The sequence below is a fragment of the Eublepharis macularius genome, chromosome 7 (assembly GCF_028583425.1).
Source record: "Eublepharis macularius isolate TG4126 chromosome 7, MPM_Emac_v1.0, whole genome shotgun sequence".
Taxonomy (NCBI): Eukaryota; Metazoa; Chordata; class Lepidosauria; order Squamata; family Eublepharidae; genus Eublepharis; species Eublepharis macularius.
The window spans coordinates 101,465,256-101,480,950 of NC_072796.1; the positions used below are offsets into that span (position 1 = coordinate 101,465,256).

Here is a 15,695-nt window from a genome sequence, read left to right on the forward strand (position 1 = left end):
TTGGGTGCAAAAGGCATTCAGGAGACAAGGCAAGTATAATTTGTAAGTTTTTGCTTCTGAGTGTATAAGTTTGGAATGAATAATTTAGTCTAAAAATTGTCCCCTGGTAATAGAATGTATGTTTAAAAGTTAAGCAGAGAGGATTCTGTGCAGTTTCTTGCTTAGTTTTGAAGAAAATGTTGGAATATTCAAGCACTGGCAGTTTGAGCATTGGAGGGCCACAGATAATTTATTTCCCCGAACTGCGCAGTTTCCGGGAGCCCACTCACCTGGGTGACTATATAAATATTGGCCCCTTTGGATACAAGGGCAGAGACCAGAATGCTGCACCTAGAAGCTGTGCCAGCACCACCCCTCCAGTTCTGCCTGCCAGCTGTGGCCTCTCCTGTTGTCTTACGATGGTCAAACACTTCTTCATTTCCAAGCACAGTTGGCTGGGCTCTGCCTTTAAGAGCGAGGAAGGTGATGCTTTCACTGCAGCCAAGTACAAAGAGGGCAGAGAAGAGTCTGGGAGAGGCAGCACTATAGCAGTCACGGTCAGTTGGGAGTTTGGAAAAAACTACCTGATCTTCTCCAACTCTGTCTCCAGGCAATAACTGCATGCCCTTTCTGTCATGGAGGACAGTTACAAAGTAAATATATTTGTTGGCAAAGAGTATTGTTCAGATTTCTTGTTCAAGAGTAAGCATCTTTTATCAGTAATGTGGACAGTATTGGAAGAAGAGCAAGACTGTGCTACTCCCCATTGTTCAATTGAAATACAGAGGAAAATGTTCAGTTTCCAACAGGATTATTTGTTTTTGGCAAATACAATTACAGTCAGCTGGGCATCTGCCAAGAACAATAGTGGAAGGATAGGAACACTGAAAGGACCACTGCTGTGGTTCCAAAAATGGGCACTAATTGTTGTGTATTCTATAGTACTATCTATTGCCATTCTTCCACAAGTGCATAAGAAGTGCCTGTAAATCGGCTCAAAGGCACCGTCATTGGCCAGGCTTTTGAAAGGATGACATTTCTTATTTATATCAATGCTAGTACTATGAAACATCTTTTAATAGAAAATTATTTGCTAACACATTCTTTGAAAATTAACCAACTAAGTAAGCAAATAAAGCAGTTCCATTGGTTTTAGTAGGATCCTAAAAGTGGCTGTTCCAGCGATGAAATTTCAATGGGCCAGATGTCCAGGAGCCCTTTGGCAAACAGCTCAATGCAGGCTGAGAGTGAAGGAGGCACCTAAGGATGATGTCAGCTGTTTTTGCAACTTGAAAAGTACACATGGAGCACAATGGGATAAACTGCCCTCCTCCCTCCCAGTTTCAGGTTGGGAAAACTGTATATGGTTGGGGAAGCCCTCTCTACCCATGCATAGGGTTGCCAGCCTCCAGGTGGTGGGTGGAGATATCCTGGAATTACAACTGATCTCCAGGCCACAGAGATCAGTTCACCTGGAGAAAATGGTAACTTTGGAGGGTGGACTCTGTGGAATTATACCATGCTGAGGTCTTTCCCTCTCCAAACCCTGCCATCTCCAGGCTTCACCCCCCAAATCTCCAGGAATTTCCCAACTTGGAGATGGCAACTCAGCCCATTCACCAAATTGACTCCATCCATGCCTGGAAGGCATGGACTCCTAGAACACATCACCTGATTCCAGCCTACCTGGGGATGCAACTGGGGAAATAGATTGTGTAGTTAAGTGTCAGTCAATGTATACTCTTGTCTAAAGAAGGGAGCTCTGACTCTGGGAAGCTTACACTCTGAAAATCTTATTGGTCTCTAAGGTGCCACTGGACTCAAATCGTGCTGTTCTACAGCAGACCAACACAACTACCCACCTAAACAGTCAATGTATATGAATGGCAATATTTAGACATTTGCTTGCAGATAAAAAACTTGCTCCATTTGTTTTGGCAATATACTTAATTTCCTAAGAAGCTGTAATTAAAGGGATTTTTAAAAAAAATGCTGAGAAATTAATTCTGTTCTCTTGAACACTGGAGAAGATCATATAATACAGTCTTGGAAACTGAAAATACATAGAGTGCAGATGTAGTAATTTGGGACATTTTCAAACCTAATTTAATTAGTATTTTGCATATAGTGGTAGATTGTTCCTAAATCAGAGGCAGGAACTTAACAAGTTCAAAGATTCCCAAGGATTTTGTTTTCATGGGTTTCTCTTGTGGGATGACAAAGTGTCATGCTATCTCTATAAGCCTCTCCATTAGTTGCTTAATATGTGAGTTCATCTACAGGTATACTGAACAAGATGTAGATTAGTATTGTCACTGGTTTGTGAGGAATGATGAAATTGTTTTGTCGAAATATATGGAATAATTTTGGGTCTGTTTCTTTTAAGGTAATGGAAGTACAGTGCGAACTGAAGATTTATTACCATGCAAGATCTGTGGGAGGACTTTTTTCTCAAGTGCACTAGTGAGTAGAAAATGTGTTGGATTCAGTAAAGAGTAAGCATGTATTTTTAGAAGTATAAATTGTTATTATACAGTTTTTTCTAATTACTTTAATTCTCCGGAATTGTACATTCAAATATTGATGCTTTTATTTATTCTGAGTTTTGTTAGGCTTGCTTATTCAAAATAAAGTAGGATGGTATATTATATGAACAAAGATACAAGATTTATTCTGCCAGGTTTTCTATGATCATTTTTCATAATATAGATAGCTAGTAATTTGGGGTGAGTGAGAATCTCTTCCTAAATCCAAATTTGCATTTCCTTTCTCCCCCCTCTAATAGAAAAAACATGTTCCGATTTGTCAAAAAACTGCTACTAAGAAAAGAAAAACATTTGATTCCAGCAGACAAAGAGCGGAGGGAACTGATATTCCCACAGTAAAACCTCTGAAACCACGGGTAGGTACAGGAATGCTAGAATACGACCATTTTTGACAAGCATGGATAATGCAGTTGAGTTGCATGAATATTATAGCTTTGCTGAAAGTTTATTCATGTATTCAATCATCGAATGTAACTTCAACCAGTTTATTGACTGAAAAAAATGATGCTATATTTGAAATATGTGAAATACATGTCAAGAATTAGCCAATCTAATCTTAAACTCAGAAGTAATTTTTAATTTCCACTGATTTCCATGATCTTTACTTCTTTTCTGTATCACACTCTTAGGATTATTATGTCATCCTTGAATTTAAGTAGTAATTGGTTATACACATGAGGCTTTTCAGAAACACGTACTGAAAGGCCCTTTTTCCTTAAATAGTTGCAGCTGACATATAATGCAGGGCCATGTGTTGCTGTAACTTTGTATATATTTGTAATTTACTCTTGTACCCAGATTCTATGGTAACGAAACTTCTGAAGGGCAGTATATAAATCGAATTTTATTATTATTTATTATTATTATTAAATACTACTGATATTAAATCAAGGCACAGACAAACAGTATGTTTCTTATTAAACTAACAATATCACAATGACAACCAGCAATCAACCAGAATTACTCCAGTTTCAGGCAAGAGTTATTTTTAAGCTAAAACTGTAAATTTGGGGGAAATGGGTGACAGGACAGAGGAGAAGTTGAGACAGAGGCCCTAACTAGCAGAGAGGAGCAAAATACCAGCTTTCGGCGTAGTACAGTATGAGTTGGAAAAGCAGGAGGAGGGGGGATTAAGATGGGAGGCAAAGATATACCTTTTCTAGTCTGTGTAGAAATCAAGATGGAAGAGGCAGGATCTGGTGAATTGGGAACCTGCATAGCAATCTAGCTTCTGGCAGGATCAAGTTATTGGCTCTAAAGCCAGGCTAGTTATAAGATTTGGGGGGCATTGGCCAATAGGAGATTTCTTCAAACAACGAAGGTTTGCAACAGAAGAAAAAGGAATGGCTTGGGGTTGAGTGAAGTATTAGGAAAACGTGGGAGTGTTTTGACTGAAAACTAGGGGATGGGGGGTCAGTTACGAAGACAGAGAAAACGGAAGGCATGACACTGTGTCATACCTTTGGTGGGAATTTTGGGACAATGGGAAGGTTTGAATCTGATGTTCCCAGCTCTCACAAGGCACTTGAATCTGAATTGTGTTAGTGGTTTGTGATTGCATTATCATGTAAAGAACAATACAGGGAGTGGTATCTTTGTCTTCTAGTCTGGTGTCGCTTAATTTCTTTAGTCGTGTTTGCACAACTACAGCTCACCTTCCCTGATTTCTCTCACCCCAAAAACGCTTCTCTTTCAAAAGTTGTTTGGAGTAGGATCCATCCTGGGATACAAAACATGGTGATTATTCCCATTGCTCTGTGCTTTCCTCACAGACTTTCCTCACAGCTGGAATTTGTTCAAATGCAGTATATGTGTTCAGGTTGAGAGCAAGGGCTGCACAGATGAAAATGGGGAGGGGCACCATCAACATATTTAGATTAGCATAGGTCAGAAACTTGTATAGTCTTATACCCACAAGAGTTGATTTAGTATGATAGATTATCTAGCTGTTACTAAATAACATCAGATTATGTATCAAATTATAAATGAAAGCTGAGGAGAAATTCCCAAAGAATAGCTATCTCCAGTCTTACTGACAACAGAATGGTAAGGCAGGCAGATGGGAAGAATGTAGTGACTGATTGGGTGTATGGTACTTGAGAACAAGTGCACTTCTCTGTACACGTTCTGCCTTAGGCATGAAAAGCTTGAATTTGAAAATCAAAAATGTCTCATGAAATACTAACAGAATTGCTTCTGTATTTCTGTTCCAACGGCTCTCACAACTTCCCCTACCTAGAAGCTAAATATTAGGAATGCTACAAATTTGGGGTTGAATGTGATTGGCTGTCCTGTACATTGTTGAGCTGTTCACCCAACCTGTTTGGCTCCAGGTGAATAACTCAAATTGTTGACAAACAGAAACTGCCTCCCAAACACCTTGCTGACCCTCAGGCTTTACAGAAATCTAGCGAGAAGTTTGGAGGTGGAGATCAAAAGCCAACTCTCAAGGTATCAGGTGAATTTATCTGCTTTCCTCCCCCACCACCCAAGCTTCTCTTGCTCTCTCTTTTCCAGGAAGGCAGGAACACATACAGAAACTTGAAGTGGGGAGAAGAGGAGCAATTCACTTCATTTCTTTTCTTTCCCAGACTGTCAGCATGGTAGCAGAGAAAACTAGAAGACTCCCCTTGTTCTCTGAAGCCCAAGCAGTTTCAGGTGTTGAGGGAAGAGAGGCAGATTGATCCCTGTCTCTAGCTGTTGTCCTGGTTGCAAAGGATAAGAGCATATTGCTCATATTTTCTGCAGCCCATGCATGAGTTTTGGATGGAGAAGAAAGGAGTGTGTTTTCATTTATTTTTCTCTCCACCTCAGACTGACAAAACAGGCTGACAGCTTAGGCCACAGGAGAACAGGAGTGATCTGCTTCTGTTATTTGTCAGCTTGGGGGAAGGGTTTTCGGTCTTATTCCAAACTCTTGGTGTGGGGCCATGGATTACTTCTTTACCACCTCTTCAAACTGTCATCTTGGGCTGAATAAGTTATCACTTCTGTTTTCCTCAGTCCAAGCTATAAGTTTCAGGTTGAGAGAAAACAACAATCTTCCTAAATGGCTGTGAGTGACAGTTTGGAGTGGGGAAAAGGAATTAGCCTTTTTGCTAAGGTAAGCATAAATGGGTGTCTGTCTTCACAAATTAATATTACTAGAGGTGTATATCAAGATTGCTCTCTTTCTGTGCTTCTTTTAGCACTCTCCTTAGAATCACTAGCAATCAAAAATCCATGGTATTAAAATAGGAGTAACTCAATATAAAATTGGTCTTTATGCAGATGATATCATTTTTATCAGATATTGAACAATCCAGTAAAAATTAGAAAATCTTATCCAGATAAATTGGAGATTATTTGTCTTAATACAAATTTGAATCAATGTAAAAAAAGGTAACTAGATTTGGAACATAAAGATCACTGACCAAATTAACTATCTGAGTATCTGGTTAAACAAGAATAATGATGGAATTTTAAAGGTCAATTTTGATCCAGTAATAGCTGAAATTAAAAAGCAATTTCAGTTTTGGGAAACCTTAAATCTCTCTTTTTTTGGATGTGTAAATACGATAAAAATGATGATCCTTCCTAAACTAAATTTTTATTTAGTTTAGCTGAAATTCCAGAAAAGATGTTGAAAGAGTGACAGCTATTAATAAATGCTTTTATCTGGGATAAAAAGAAACATAGGATACAATGTAATAACATATATGATGAAAAATTAAATGGTGATTTGGAGGTACCTAATCTCAAATTATATTACCAGGCTGCCAGACTTAGTTGATTGAAAAACAAAGGAGCCTGAAATTTTCTACCTTTGAGAAGATGGGGATTTTCAGGATTTAGTGATTATAGAACCTGATAATTCTTCTTCCTGGGCACAGCCCCTGCATCTGGAGGCAAACCTGATAATTAATAACCGTACAATGATATTAAAGATATTCTAGATCCTAGCATTTCAGTATTTGAATATCTCTAAATTAGAGGGTACTTTTGCAAATTGACACAAAAAAGAGTTATTTTAAAGCCCTTAACAGAGTTTGAGGAATTGCTTTTAGCAGATGTTAAAAATATTATTTCGAGTATGTATTCTTGTTTATTGAAAATGATGCTCAAACCTGATCAAACCTTTTGTAGAAAGTGGCAAAAATATAGGAAACAACTTAGATGATTCAGCATCGAAATTCATTTTCACTTATGTTAGCTCCTTCACAGTTTGCCTCTCTTTTTGAGAAAATGTGTTGAAAATGATTTACAGGTGACATTTAACTCCTTTAAGACTGGCAAAAATGTATGACTGGCACCTGCATTTGCTAGTTCTGTAAAGAAGATAAAGCATTTTTTTATATATATAGTGGATGTGTACGTATACGTGCCTCCAGTTACTGGAAGCAAGCAGTGAAAATTATATCAATAGAACTGGAATAACAACTGCCCCATAAACCAGAGACACTGTTGTGGAATTATTTACTGATTTATCTAGAGATCAGCAAATGGTTGCCTTACATATGATTACAGTTGCCAGGCTGGTTGTTGCCAGGCAATGGAAACAAAAAATACTCTTAGTCTACATGATTAGTTGTTGAAAATAAAGGAGATCTATATTTTAGTGAAATTAACCGCTTATCAGAAAAATAGATATTTTAGTTCTTTTATGGTCAAGAGTGATACAAAGAATGGAACTAGCAATTATATAACAGGAAATAGGATTGATATTCTCAATTGATGATGAAGGGTTTTATGTGTCTATGGAGGCAGAATGAGGAGACTTAGTTTGATAATGTATTTTACAAATATTGGTATCTTTTGTATGTATCTGTAACCTGTTTATTTTAATAAATTTTTAGAATAAAAAAGGATTCAGCTGGACTAATGATGCACCATTCCCAATATGCTGAGTCTCAGCAAGGCTGGGATGCATCAGACGTTCCAGTCTGGGACAGCAGAAGAGTCCAACTTCTGGCTGATCCTTGCAGTCCGCTGAGAATCTGCTCCTGATCTCCCCGAATCTGCTCCTGATCTCCCTGAAGTACTTTGTTTGGTACACTGCAAAATTTCCCCAGCTGGAGATGAGAAGCTGACTTCTGTCTGATCCCTCATCAGCTGGTAGTCAGATTCTGGTGACTGCAAGTATCCATTCCTGAAAATAAACTCGAACAGATTGCAAACAACCAAACTTCCTATAGATATATCAACTATGTGATTGCCATGGGCAATCAAAACGTGAGCCAAATCAGCAGATGTTCAAGCATCCATACTAGGTGTAGGTTTTGTAGCAATTCTCTTCTTTTTGAGAGAAAACATACTTCACAATAGACAGAATTTTCTGTTTAATGGTTCTATATGTAATATTGGTTACATACCTAAGTAATGCATTTGTATCAAGACACAAATATGTGTGTTCTTCCTTATTGGCTTCTTAGCCAGAACCCCCAAAGAAGCCATCAAACTGGAGACGAAAACATGAGGAACTCTTAGCAGCAATAAGAGCAGCCAAAGGAGTTGATCAGGTTCTTAAAGAAGGTGGCAAGCTACCACCACCACCACCACCTTCTTATGACCCAGGTAAGTAGGCGAGATGCTGAAGCTGTGCTTGGTGAAAGAGAAAAAACTATTTTATAAATACTTTTGAAGAACTGCAAAATTTAATTAGCCTTTGGAACAGCTGCACTGGCATATCCTGTCTGGTCAGGGTATAACATGCAGTTCAGAGTTTCAGCAGTACATTCTCCACTTTCTTTGCACTTCTTTTAAAATTCTAAGATATTTCAAAAGCAACTGATGCCATCTAGAGTGGACAGGATGGTGTATATATCTTCGATTCATACGACTGTAAATGTAGTATAAAATATAGTATTAGATATAGAATTTAGTGCCATGAGAATAAGTTTTCATTTCTTTTTTTTAAAAGTTTCTAGTCCGTATGGCAATAGGGATAATATTTGAAATTGTGTAGGTAATGCCTACCAAAATCCCAGAATCCAGGAAAAATCCAGATTTTGATTTTTGGGGATGGGAGACATCAGTACTATGCATTTTTCCTTATCCAGACAGATAAAACCAGAAAAAACGAAGCTAAATAGAATTCTTTAAAAATATAGTATGCAGATTAGGCTACTCTGAAAATTATTTGCATAGTTTATGCACATTGTAGAATTTGAATTTCTTAGGCATGGAATTTTGTGCGTACTTTGCACAGATTAAATACAGCTCAGAATATGATCCTGCCTAGAAGTTTATACTTATACTTCTGTTTTGCTTTTTCTCCTCCCAAAAGTCCGTTGAGTCATTCTTATCACTGTATTAGTAGAAGGGCTTATATATGTTTATCTACTGTACAGAGAGGAAGAGGAGAGCACCCAAAGCCGTTCTTTATTCCTTGGTATATGCTTGAATCATTTTGGGCAAGGGATTGTTGGAGTATTCTAATTACATAAAAATGTAGTGTGGAAATGATCGCACGATTAAGCAAAAGTTGGGTTGACCTGCTACATATTAAGTATTCCTGCATCTAAATATGCCGAAGAACCAAGCAGCGGGATCAACATCTAGGAGTGAAAGTGAAAAATTTAAAAAGTCTGGCCAAACATGGATCAGAGACTGAAAATTATGCTCTAGTGGCAATAAAAATGTATTTCTCTATCACCATTCTGTTATGTCTTCCAACACAACTTACCTGGGTAATTAAAGGCCTCTTACAGCCAGGCCCTAAATATGATCAGGAAGAATCATCAATAGCTTGCTTTGAATTGTTTGCAGGACACTTTGTAGGTAAAGTCATTCCAAGCCATTCCCAGTTGGATTGCACAGGCCCTTTATCCAAAGCTTCCATCAGTTATGTTTGCTTAGATGGTTTTTGTCTTTTTTCATTTAAGGATGTGGAAAATATTCTTGACGAAGTTTAGCCTACTATCTGTATAACTTTTGCCCAGCTTGCCTGGATAAAGCTAGCATGGAGAAATGGCCAGTACTATCACTTGGGGCAATAATGTTTGCCTTAGGAGTAGGTTATGCCTGTTCCATTGAAAGAAGCAGTTTAAAGATCTTTTTTGAAAAAGACTCTCTAGATATAATAATTTATAGACTAGTCTTGAATAGAGATGGGCACGAACAGGAAGAAAAACTAACATGATGTTCGTTATTCGTTGCCATCCACAAACAGGGAATCATGAACAATCACGAACATGACCCTGTTCATGAACATGTTCATGGTTGGCTGTTCGTGGGAGCGAGGGGGGAAACTCTGAAGGGAAGAAGGTTCCCCATGCCGTTTGCAAAAAGTGTGGGGAACTTCCTTCCCTTCAAAGTCTCTCTCCTTCTAGCCAGCTGGAGGAAGGGGGGGAGACTTTGTCAGGAAACCCCTGACAAGCGGCTGAGTCCGGGGTGAAGTGCCCGTCTCCCTGCTGCTATGCAGCAGCAGGGAGAAGGGCATTTCACCCCAGCAGGCTGCACTCAGCCAATTTCCAGGGGTTTCCCTGACAAGCAGCTGAGTGGGGGGTTTAAATGTCCCTCTTCCTGCGCTGCGCAGCAGCAGGGAGAGGAAAATGTAAAGCGTGGCAGGCTGCACTCAGCCGCTTGTCAGGGAAACCCCTGACAAGCAGCTGAGTTGGGGGTGAAGTGCCCCTCTCCCTGCTGTTGTGCAGCAGCAGGGAGAAGGGCATTTCACCCCGGCAGGCTGTTCGTGCCCACCTCTAGTCTTGAACTTCCTTTTTTTGAGTACAGTGATCAAGGGGTCCCTGGCTTCCTATACTCACTTTATTCTGACATCCAGAATACCTTTTGGACTGAAAATGCCATTTTTTTGCTCTTAAAGCTGACCACTGTACGTTTTGGATGGGGAGTGAAAGTACTAATTCTTCTTGACCTCTTTGGTCCTTTCAGTACCACAGATTTGGCTTATTTACTTATTTTATTTAAAAATGTATACCTTTCCTTTCTGCCCTGATGAGGACCACCATGGTGGCTAACAGCTTAAAAACACATGATAAAAGCATATTAAAAACATTAGTGGATCGTGCAAGACGGATATGTGAGCCGCGCTTTCTCAATGAGGAAATTAATCATCTAAACCACGCACTTCAGGCAAATGGCTACTCCAGAAATGAAATCCGAAGAGCAATCAAACCCAGGATGAATCAAACAACCAAAGAAAAACAGTCTCCCACAGGAAAAGTGTTTTTGCCATATATCAAAGGAATTACTGATCAGATGGGAAAGCTTATGAAAAAGCATAACCTTCAAGCAGTATTCAGACCCACCCGAAAAATACAACAGATGCTACGATCAGCAAAAGACAGCAGAGATCCCCTCACCTCTGCAGGAGTATACCGTATACCCTGCAGCTGTGGACAAGTTTACATCGGGACCACAAAGCGTAGCATCCAGACAAGAATAAAAGAACATGAAAGACACTGCAGACTTGGACAGCCTGAAAAATCAGCAGTGGCTGAACATAGCCTAACTCAAACAGGGCACAGTATCTTATTCCAGGACACCAAAATACTGGACAACACTTCCAACTACTTTGTCAGACTGCACAGGGAAGCCATTGAAATTCACAAGCATAAGCAAAACTTCAACAGGAAAGAAGAAACCTTAAGAATGAACAGAGCATGGGCTCCAGTTCTGAAAAACACCAGGCCAACAAAACACTCCACACCCGACAATAGCCCTGCAGAGAAGATTAGCACATCAAGCACCAATCCATATGCAAAAGAACCGCCTCAGGACACAGTGAAGCCTCCCGCCATTAGCATTCCACACCCTGGGAAACTCTTACAGAATGACTCAGCTCAACCCCACCCCTCCTGAGTAGATACAAATGACCTACATCTTTTCCACACTGTGACACTGAGAGATCTCTGTCTTTTGGTGCTACACCTCTGAAGATGCCAGCCACAGCTGCTGGCGAAACGTCAGGAACTACAATGCCAAGACCACGGCAATACAGCCCGGAAAACCCCCAACAACCATATTAAAAACCCTTAACACAAAACAAAAACACATCCTGAAAACAAAACCAGGCTACAGTACAAAAATGCACATACATAAAACATAGGCCAGGAAGAAGGGATCACTGAGAGAATGCCAGACCCCCCCCCCCCCCGCCCCCAAATAAGTCTTTATGTTCTGGCAGAAAAATGCAACAGAAGGTGACAGGTGAGAGTGTTTTGTTGCCATGACTGAGAAGGCCCTATCCTGGGTTGCCACACATCTTATCTCAGAAAGCACCTGAAACAGGGCCTCAGAAGATAAGTGTAGTGGTTGGGTAGGTTCATCTGCCTAATTTAGGGTGTTAGGGCACTCCAGTTGTGAAAAGAATTTGGGTAGGGTCTTTTAAAATGCTGGTGACGTTCCTCTCTTGCATTCTCTTTTTAATATAGTTGTGTTTATTCCTTGAATCACTGTGTGTATATAGTAATGGATTTATTGAGGGCTAATAATCTTTAGCTTAGTTCACACAAGGAGAAGTAGTTGACAGTTAGCTACCTGCTAGGATTAGATGGTTTGCTGCCCTTGGAAGAGAAAAGGCGCTCTTGAATAAGCATTGCATCACAGGGTGGTTTCTGGGTCCAGGACCACCTTTTCCTAGCTTCAATTGATTTGCCAGTTGTGCTGTGTCGTTACAGAATAACATTTCTACTGTGAGATGGGGGAGCATTACTGTGGCACTCCTCTTGCTCCTGGGCCACCTCACAGCTCTTCGCCATCCTTGGGTCATTGCCCATGCAAGGACTTCTGGGTGCCAGGTTACATCACTGGACTTTTCTCTCTCCTGCTTGGGTGAACACATCCTTCCTCCTGTCTGCCCCACTGCTCAATGCCTGAGGAAGGTCCAGTTCAACCCTCTTTGTCAGCCCTGGGCTTGGATGTCTTCTGAGGGTGGTCTTGTAGGCCTATGCCATGCCATTGCCCCAAACCAGGGCTTCTTGGCATTTGAGTGTAGCCAGAGGCTGCAGCTGGACTGGCCAGCTGCCTTGCTATAGTTCCACTGTTGGGAGCCTTGTCCAGGGCTGGCACTGCTCCTTGTCTTTGGGCCCCAGACGATGACATTACTGACCTTTGTCCCACTGCTTGCTGTTTCTGGTGAGCTCGAGTGCTCTGCTGACACCCGAGGCCAGCCATCTGTCCTCTGGAGTGGGGGCTGTCAAGTGTGCCCCTTCCACCATCCTTGGGTGTGTGGCGACTGCCTTTGCTGCTTGTTCTGTTGGCTTGGGGGGTGCACAATGCATGACATGGGAGAATCCCGCATAGTCCACATCTGGGTTGGGCTCTGGCCCCAGCACTGGACAATTATTTTTAAAATAGACATGGGGAAACAGAAGTGTTTCTATCTACTTTACATAGAGCTGTAACCACTAAATCATGCATATGTACCATCAAGTCACAACCGTCTTACAGCAACCCTAGCAAGGGGCTTTCAAGGCAAGAAGCAGAGATGGTTTGCCATTGCAGACTCATCCTTGGTTGTCGCCCATCCAAGTACTGATCCTTCTTAGCTTCCAAGATCTGATGAGATTGGACTATACCATGCTCCCCTCCAACCATTAAACCTCAGAGCTTGTAGTAAAGACAGATGTTCTCTCCCACTGTTTATCCATTACAGGTTAACAGTCTGCTGACCGGAGGGCAGGGGCAGAAGTTTATTTTTATTCCAGGTATAAGTGAAAACCTTGTACCCCAGCCAATAATCACTCACTGTTGTCTTTAAGGCTTTTATTTAAAATCAATCTGAAAACAGTAAAATATACAGAAATCACAAATATACAAATTATACCACCATATGTAAAAGATAACATAAGCAGATAAGCATACATATCATAATCCCTTTTTATATCAATCTTAAATATAAAATACAATTTTAAGATTCTCTCCAGAGCACTTTCTGAAAGATAGCCTCACACTCAAATCCAAGAGATTCAGGTGACATTTGACCAATATAGGTTCAGTGACGTGACCCATATGACCACACCCAAATCCACCAGCTTGTCACTTCAGATGGACTAAGATGTGCTTCTCTCTAAGTTTAAGTAGACCTTTCTCATGGAATACACATGACAAACTTTATACTTGTTCAGAACAAGCTGCTGAGATTAAACTGGGCATCATTTCTACCATTGTGCTTTATTGTATTCAAAGATGTTCAAGAACTGAGCGGAAAAACATACCTTGCAAATATGAAATATGAAAAATAAAATAATGGTCAGGCCTGTGTCCTTTTGTTCAATCAATATCTATTTCAGGCAAGGGTCTGGTACACTATCCTAGTGAACCACTGTTCTGCTACAGTATCTGCTAAGGTCTAGTTGCCCCAGTAATTGCATGGGTTGGCAGCATTCAAAGTATTGGCTCTTACCTTTAAACTTCTAAATGGTTTGGAGGTCAGTTTACCTTGAGGAGCATCTTCTCCCATAGGATACACTCCATGTGATTTGATCATCTTCAGGTTCCTTAGTTGTCATAAAGTGAGCTGATAGCTATGGAGAACAAACTTTTTTTAAAAAAAACATTCTTTGGCACTCCATTCCCTGGACTTTGCCAAACTCCTTTAGTACTGGCATGTAGTTTCAGGGTGTATTATCATTGTTTGTGGTTTAAATATGTGTATTTTTGCGTGGCTTTTTATTGTGAACTGTTCTGTAGATCTGGGCTAGATCAAAAGTCAGTGTTAAAAATAAAATCTGTAAATCTGTTTCTGTTGATGTTGAATTTAGATTATATCCAGTGCCCATATTGCCAGAGAAGATTTAATGAAAGTGCAGCTGATCGGCATATAATTTTCTGCAAAGAACAGGCAGCTCGTATTTCTAATAAAGGAAAAGTGGTTACTGATTCTAAAGGGAAGCTTCCTACTAGATCCCAGGTAAATTATTCTTTCTAACCCTGAAGGCTTTTTCCTATCCATTTATCCAAAATAACAGAGGTTTTAAAGTCAAAAATCTTCTTAAAGCTGAGTAACTTAAGAACTGTATTTCTTGAGACCTTAAAAAAGCAAACATTTAAACATACAGAATATAGAAAGACACAGGAAAATAACAAGTTAATGGATTTTGATTGTATCATTTATTTTTTAAAACTTTAGAAGGAGAAGTGGAAGTTTTCTATGATCTGTTTTACTTATATTGACCGTTTTCATTGGAGAAGTTTAAAAACAGGCAAACACTGAAAGACAATAAAATACTAATAGAATTCAGTTGGAGTGGTTTCAGCAAAGAAAACTACTGCTTGCCTAGTAACATTGTTATTTCCTGTATTACCGTTAAGGGGTAAAGTGCTCTAATCTTTGATAACTGCAAGACTATAAACTACTTTACACATTAAATTTGATGCATGCTTGCAGTCTTTATGTATAGGTCCTTGAAACAATACTGTGTGAGGTTCCAGTTTTCCCCATTCTATATATGAGGAACTGAGAGAAGGCTTCTGCACAGCAAGAATACCAGCTCACGTTTTTTGTATAGAAGACCAATCCCATATCTACTGGCTTACACTGATCCCTTTTCTTAAGGTGTTTTTGAATAGAAACATAGTGGTTAATTATGTAGTTTTACAAAGCTCCATTTCAAAATTAAGTAGAAGCTTTTCTTTAATAACTCTGGAACCTTGGAAGAACACTTTGGACAGTGTTGTAAGCTACTTTGGGTCCCTGTTGAGAAAAGTGGATTAAATTAATCAATAAATTAATGCATTCTTGTTCTATGAAAATTTTTGTGTCCAATATCAGACTTGGTAAAAACTAGTTCTGCTAGTTGTATCAGAAATACAGCTTTGAGCAGCTTGCCGATATGATGTCAGTGAACCTCAGGCACTGTTTGAATCTATCAGGCATTTCTGCAGTTAAAAGAAATCAATCAGTGTATAGGCTTGCATTTTTTTCACAAATAAGAAATACATATATAAGAAGTTGTCACCAGTCCTAAAATATGCGGCGAAGCTAACCATGAATCCGCCTTGGAATTGTTGGTAGATATTTTTCTACAAGCAGGGAACCCACAAGGACTTGCAGGAGGAGGGGCATCTCATATCCCCTTATATCCCCTTCCCTACTATTTTTTCCCTTCCCTAGCAGCCCCCTATCTCCTTTTCCTGTTCCCTTCCCACCCAGTAGCTAACATACCTTTAGCTAGCCCAGGCCCAAGTGCTCTTCTGTCATAGGACATGAAGGCAGGGTACTTCTCTAAG

General features: G+C 39.9%; 1 protein-coding gene across 2 annotated transcripts in view; it reads left to right on the plus strand.

The window, feature by feature from the left end:
• The window catches only part of ZC2HC1A (zinc finger C2HC-type containing 1A), a 35,502-nt gene that overhangs the window by 8,658 nt on the left and 11,149 nt on the right, over positions 1-15,695 (plus strand). For both annotated transcript variants that reach the window (XM_054986038.1, XM_054986037.1), the window contains exons 2-5: positions 2,366-2,442; positions 2,765-2,881; positions 7,937-8,078; positions 14,228-14,376. In XM_054986038.1, the coding sequence (XP_054842013.1) occupies positions 2,366-2,442; positions 2,765-2,881; positions 7,937-8,078; positions 14,228-14,376 (485 nt within the window). The remainder of the gene's footprint in view (positions 1-2,365; positions 2,443-2,764; positions 2,882-7,936; positions 8,079-14,227; positions 14,377-15,695) is intronic.